Source organism: Globicephala melas, chromosome 20, assembly GCF_963455315.2.
Source record: "Globicephala melas chromosome 20, mGloMel1.2, whole genome shotgun sequence".
NCBI classification, from domain to species: Eukaryota; Metazoa; Chordata; class Mammalia; order Artiodactyla; family Delphinidae; genus Globicephala; species Globicephala melas.
This window is the reverse complement of record NC_083333.1, coordinates 28,229,379-28,235,378: the sequence shown is the minus strand read 5'-3', so window position 1 is coordinate 28,235,378 and position 6,000 is coordinate 28,229,379. Positions and strand designations below refer to the sequence as shown.

General features: G+C 57.9%; 1 protein-coding gene across 2 annotated transcripts in view; it reads right to left on the bottom strand.

The window, feature by feature from the left end:
• Window positions 1-265: 265 nt before the first annotated feature.
• The window catches only part of SAP30BP (SAP30 binding protein), a 34,019-nt gene continuing 28,284 nt past the window's right edge, over window positions 266-6,000 (bottom strand). For both annotated transcript variants that reach the window (XM_030837675.2, XM_060290824.1), the window contains 6 exons: window positions 5,394-5,485; window positions 4,504-4,564; window positions 4,072-4,123; window positions 2,615-2,673; window positions 1,719-1,803; window positions 266-1,450 (listed from right to left, as the gene is read on the bottom strand). In XM_030837675.2, coding sequence (XP_030693535.1) covers window positions 1,269-1,450; window positions 1,719-1,803; window positions 2,615-2,673; window positions 4,072-4,123; window positions 4,504-4,564; window positions 5,394-5,485 — 531 coding nt within the window. In that variant the 3' untranslated portion in view covers window positions 266-1,268. The remainder of the gene's footprint in view (window positions 1,451-1,718; window positions 1,804-2,614; window positions 2,674-4,071; window positions 4,124-4,503; window positions 4,565-5,393; window positions 5,486-6,000) is intronic.

The following is a 6,000-nucleotide window of genomic DNA, read 5'->3' as shown; positions in this document are numbered from 1 at the left end:
AGGAAGCCCCTTCTGACCCGGGGCACAGCAGCCCCTCTCTTCAGGGTTGCGAAGTCTTCACAAAGGAGGAGAGGGGGAGAACCAACCTCTTCTGGCGCCGAGTGTGTGTTTGTGGGGAGGGGGCGAGTGTGACTCGATCTCTATTTTGGGGACCACAGGGCAGGGTTGTCACACCCCTCTGGTCATGCAACAGTATCGGGCACAACTTCGGGACCGCCTTTCTAACCCCCCCGCCCGCCCCAGGGAAGCAACCCTGCGCTTCACAGCCCCGCTTCCTTCTCTGAACGCGAAGCCCTCCCGCTGGAGGAGGGAGCTGCCAAAGCGCAGGAAAGGCAGACCTGTTCTCTCTGGCCTCGGCCTCCAGGCCTGGCAGCGGCTGGGAAATCTGTTTTGGCCCCAGAAGGAGCCCGGCGGCCACTGGCGCTGCCCGGGTGCTGCTGTGGGGCAGAGATAACCGGCACAGGAAGGGTGGGGTGGCGGGAGCCTCCCAGGAGCCGGGTTTCACGTAAACAATGAGCGGCTGCCCAGCCGTGCCAGGAGGTGACTCATCTCCCCACACTGGGCCTGCTCACACCTCGCCCCCTCCCTGCATGGGCTGGGGGTCAACCCCAGCCCTCCTGGTCACTGGCTTGACTTCAAAAGCTGGGGTGTGTCCAAGAAGTGATCTGAGGAGGGCTCAACTGCGCCCAAGGGAGTAAAGGCCTGGGCTCCTGCCTGAGGACTGGCTGAGTTGCAGGGTCAGGGTAGCAGACAGTGGGAACCAGGGCCTCCCCGCTCTCGGGACCCTGCCCGCCCACGCCAAGAGGCGTTCACTGGGAATGACCTCAGTGACTTCCTGGGCCACCTCCTCTGAGCAGCGCCGCGGGCTTTGCTCATCCCCGTCAACGCTGACAATCCCGGCCAAGAAGGTGGGGAGGACGCTTGAGCTTTCACGTTCGCCTGAAAACAGACTGTAGAAGAGGCCAGCGCATCCGAGATGCTGAGACGTAAGGATACGGTGCTTTTAACAGGGGGCAGACCCCACAGCATGGAGGACACTGTCCACAGTGCCCCACTCTGCTGCAGCAACGTCTCTTCCAGCTGGAAGGCTGCATGGAGTCTCCTCTCGGGGTGGCACCCGGGGAGCAGGTCCCAGTCCTGAAATATACAAAGTGGCGCCTCCCAGTGGGCATAGGTCACCGGGCTGCACAGTCTCGTCAAGCCCCAGAGTGGCTCCTCCCCTTGAGGGAAAGGAGAATGTCCGAGCCACCCCGAGCTGGTCCCTCAGGTCACTGCTTGGCCTTCTTCACGATGGTGCCCACGGCAGAGATAACGGTGGTCTTGGAGCCACTGGCACTGGTGGTCACTGTGACGACAGCGGGCAGGGTGGCCGTAGTGGTGAGGATGGTGGGCTGGGCTATCGTCGTCACCGGGATGGCCGAGTCCCACTTGCTCTTTCTCTTCTGGGCGTCTGGGGTAAGGCAAGAGAGAAGCCAGATCAACTCCAACCACAAAGCAATGGCCCTTCCCAGTAGGCCGGCAGTCAGAGCCCAGGAGGCAGACACTGCAGGGCCCCTAGCCTCAGAAAGCCAAGGGGCAGCCAGTGAACGGGGACCCCACCCCAGGCTCCAAAGCGGCTCAGCACAAACCACAGCGAGGCCAGGCCCTGTTCCCCAAAACAAGGGAGGGAAGCCCTCGCTCCGTCTGTGGAGCAGCCGGGAAGCGGAGCCGCCGTCTACCTGCAACAGCTGTGCTGGCCGTGGCGGTGGTGGCGGCTGCGGCGTTGGTCGTGGTCCCTTTCTTGGTGCCCGTCACAAACTCTATCTGGAGGGCGAGAGAGAGACAAGCGTTAAAACTCGTGTAAAGCTGTGTGTCCACATCATTCTGCCACCTGTCTGCTCCCAGGGGACAGGAGATTGGCACCACACAGGAGGCACTGAGAGTCAGCTCTGCTCTGACTGTCCAAGGGTAGGAGAGGTGCAGGGGAGGCACTCGAACGGGGTTTAATCCCCTGAAGAGAGCTTCCCCAACAGACATCGGGCCCCTCCCAGCACCACTGTGTCTCTGCGCTCGGGCACCCCTGCCCGCCGCCCCACCTCAGGCCCAGGCCCCCGCCCTCACACTCCGTGGGAGGCGGTGCTGCTTGGGAAGCAGCGTACTCAGGATCCTAAAAGGAGGGGTTGCCAGGCCATGAGACATGGGACCTACAGGGAAGCACTAAGGCAGGCTGCAGAGGTCAGCTCTGGAAGCCAAGAAAGGCACAGCAGAGCGCCCTGGGAAGGAAATCTCTGCCTTCGTTCAGGCCAAGAACACCTAACCTATGACGACAAAGGGAGAAAGCCCCCAGGGGTCTATGGCTGTAACGTGTGTGTGCGTGTGTGTGCGTGTGTGTGTGTGTAATGCAACTAACAGAAGATGCCAAGAAACCAAACGGAAGCAACTGGAAAGCGTCTTCAAGCTGACTTAGGGAGCCTTCAAATCCAGCACAGGGCACACCTAAGGCTGCTCAGCGCATCGTCAGGCGATGAACCAGTGGTTGTGGGGAGAGCAGCCTGGACGTCCCAGGGCTTAGCCAGCAGGACCCGTGCGCTCCAAACAGCTGCTCTCTTCATCAGGACTGCCGGCCACCACTTACTTTGGTTCGCTCCTTTTTGGCCTTTTCCAATTTGTCCATTTCAATCTTCTGGGCTTTGGCTATGAAGACAAGACGGGCAGTTACACAAGCAGCCGAAACAACTCCCACACGAGGAGGTACTTCAGGCCGAAGGACTAGCACCTGCTGCTTCCCTGGGGCTCTTGTCTGAAGCATCCCTTTGTGATGGGCACAGTCAAGCGCCAGCGCTCGGCCAGCAGGAAGCAGGGGCCTCAGCCTTAAAGGCCCCGAGGCTGGGGCTGTGCACGGCCGTCCGGAGGGGTCAGCCGTTCCCAGCTTCGGCTGGCTGGGAGTGCTGGCCTAGCGTGACTACCTTCTCAGCGACCAAGAGCAGCCAGAACCTTGGATTTTTATTTTTTAATGTATGCATTTTTTATGCATGTATTTTTAAAAATAAATTTATTTATTTTTAATGTATTTTTGGCTGCGTTGGTTCTTTGTTGCTGCGCACGGGCTTTCTCTAGTTGCAGCGAGCAGGGGCTACTCTGTTGTGGTGCGCGGGCTTCTCATTGCGGTGGCTTCTCTTGTTGCGGAGCATGGGCTCTAGGCATGCGGGCTTCAGGAGTTGTGGCACGTGGGCTCAGTAGTTGTGGCTCGCGGGCTCTAGAGTGCAGGCTCGGTAGTTGTGGCGCACGGGCTTAGTTGCTCCGCGGCATGTGGGATCTTCCCGGACCAGGGCTCGAACCCATGTCCCCTGCATTGGCAGGTGGATGCTTAACCACCGCGCCACCAGGGAAGTCCCTTAATGTTTTTTTTAATGTACGTATGTATGTATTTATTTGCTGCACCACGCAGCCCATGGGACCTGAGTTTCCTGACCAGGGATTGAACCCACGCCCCCTGCATTGGAAGCTCGGAGTCTTAACCACTGGACCACCAGGGAAGTCCCTAGATTTTTAGATAAAACGTTGTCAACTAATTCAAATTAAAGCAAGACAAAACTCATATGGGCCAAACAAAACACACCTACAGGCCAGATCTGGCTCACAGGCTGCTGGTTTGGGACCAGGCATCCGAGGAAATGGGCCCTTTGAAATTCCTCCCAGTTCTCCCAGATGCGCCCCTTCCGAGATTGCTGCACTCCCACTGGCCCCTGCCTGGGACACCGTCTACACCTGCTCGGCCAGTCTCTGCACCTTCAAACCTCACCTCAGACCTGGTTTCCTCAGTGAGGCCGCCCCACCCCTGGCCCAATTAGGTGGCCCTGCCTGCACGCCCACCATCCCCACACCTGTCATCACTGGATCACTCCTTTAATCCTGTCTTCTGTGCTGTACTGTAAGCCTCATAAGTCAGGGATGGGGTCTGGACCTTTCAAGGCTGTATACCCAGCTCCTCAGACATGGCCGGACATGGAGGAGACCCTGAAATCTGTGCTGCCTGATGACTGGATGGATATACAGACGGATGGGTGAGCAGGCAGACGGACAGCTACGCACCTAATGCCTCATAGTAGGAGTCTTCAGACCAGCCATGGGGGTCAAACATATCCTGAAAAAGAAAAGGTTAAAGCTGCAGCAAAGGTTAAAGTGCCTTCCCTGGTCTTTCCATGGATCTTCCTGGCCTGGAGTCTCCTGCCTTCAAGGGCACAGGGGCTCAGCTGTTATCCCTGGTCTCTAGCCAGTCCTCCTTAGGATTATGAGGGCAAAGATGCATTTGTGCACAGGCTGTTCTACAGGGCACAGCGAGTCCATGCTCAGGCCCTAGCCAATCAGAGGCCCCGGGACTCAAAGAAGAGAGACGGGGACTGCGCTCCTCAGCTGGCAGTGCTGCAGTGTGGACCTTTCAGTGGTGCCAGGCTGGATCCAGCGGGATGAGCACAGGGCCCTGGGTACCCTCTCTCACCCTCAGCCTCTGCGGGTGGGACATACCTTCGGGTAGTTGGTGCCGAGCTCATCAATCGCACAGAACTGGATGAGTTTCTCATAGATGCTGAAAGAGGAAAACCACAAGGCGCTGAGCAGGCCTGAGACCCGGGGCCCTGTGTGGCACCAGATTTCAAGAGATCAGAACCATTTGGTGCCTGGGCTCAGGTGAAGCCTTTAAATCCGGCCGAACTGTTCTAAGCAGGCTTCTGGATGGAAGGGGAAATGTCCACTGGCTTGACATTAAAAGTCACTTCTGGCCCTCCAGCCTCCCAGAGAGATGGACTGGGGCCAGTGGCCAGGAAGAATCTGGTGTCGAGGTGAGGGCTGCAGTTTCTGTTCTTAACCAGACATCTGACCTTCAGTGTGTGTGGTTTGGTCGGGGCCACCCCACTTAGGCCCACAGGGGCCAGGGCAGGTCTCGGCTATCCGCACACGAGGCTCTTTGCTGGGTGTGTCACTTGCTTGAGCACTGGACGGAGTAAGACCCAGACACAGTTCTGTTTCTCAAACCTCTCGCCTGCGCACAGAATCAACCACTTTCTAGAGGTGGGAGGACCTGGGGTGATCATCTGGTCCAATCCCCTCATCGAGCAGCAGCGGACACGGAGGCCTTGAGAGGCCACATGCTCTAGGAGCAGCGTGGGAGCGAGAACCCAGCCAGGCGCCCCCGCCCAGCCCAGGCCTCTCGGCTTCCACTCTGCTTTGCGTGTTCGATCTGGCTCTTCCACGGTAAACGGTAAGCCTCGGCGAGGGGAATGCTGAGTGGGTGATGGCGCTTTTGGGCTCAGGTGTGATCTGAGCTGGGCCTCTCCCTGCCACCTCCATGGTGGCACCCCCATCCCCCGTCCAATATCAACCACCCAACTGACTCTGCAGGCTCGTGGGAAACTCACCTGGGATTCCGAAATTCCTTCTTCCTTTGGATAATGTAGTTCATATCCATTCCCTCCTTTATCTTCCGCTCATAAAGCTTCTGGATCTTGTCCTGTGGAAGAGAAACAGAAGGATGACTATGACAGAACCCCACCGCCTAATGATCCCAGTCTGTGGTCACACGTGCTGTGTGGACATGAGGACCCAGGAGAGCCACAGAGCCACGTGAAGCCCTGCTCTGGCCATACGGTCTTTCACCACCCAGCCTGTGACCAGCACCGAGCACAGATAAGATAGATGGAGACCAGTCTGCTTTTGCTTTGCTCTCTTCTGACCCCCTTTGGGTGGTTAGTAGAGGGAAGAATAAGAAGCTCAAGGCAGAGAAGCCACAGCGAAGACAGTGAGCAAATCCCCACTTGGTTAATCAGTTCCTGAATCACCTGAAGAGGTTTCAGGCTTCAGTGCTGATGGGCAGGGCTGAAGGCTGGTATTTAATTTTACCATGGGGATGAGTCCTCAGCAGGAGATCCAGGAAGGCGGGAGTAGAGGTGTCACAAGCCTCCCCAGTGTCCTTTGAGGGGCAGCTCACAGATGGCCGGTCCCCACCACTCTATCAAGAGGCACCGT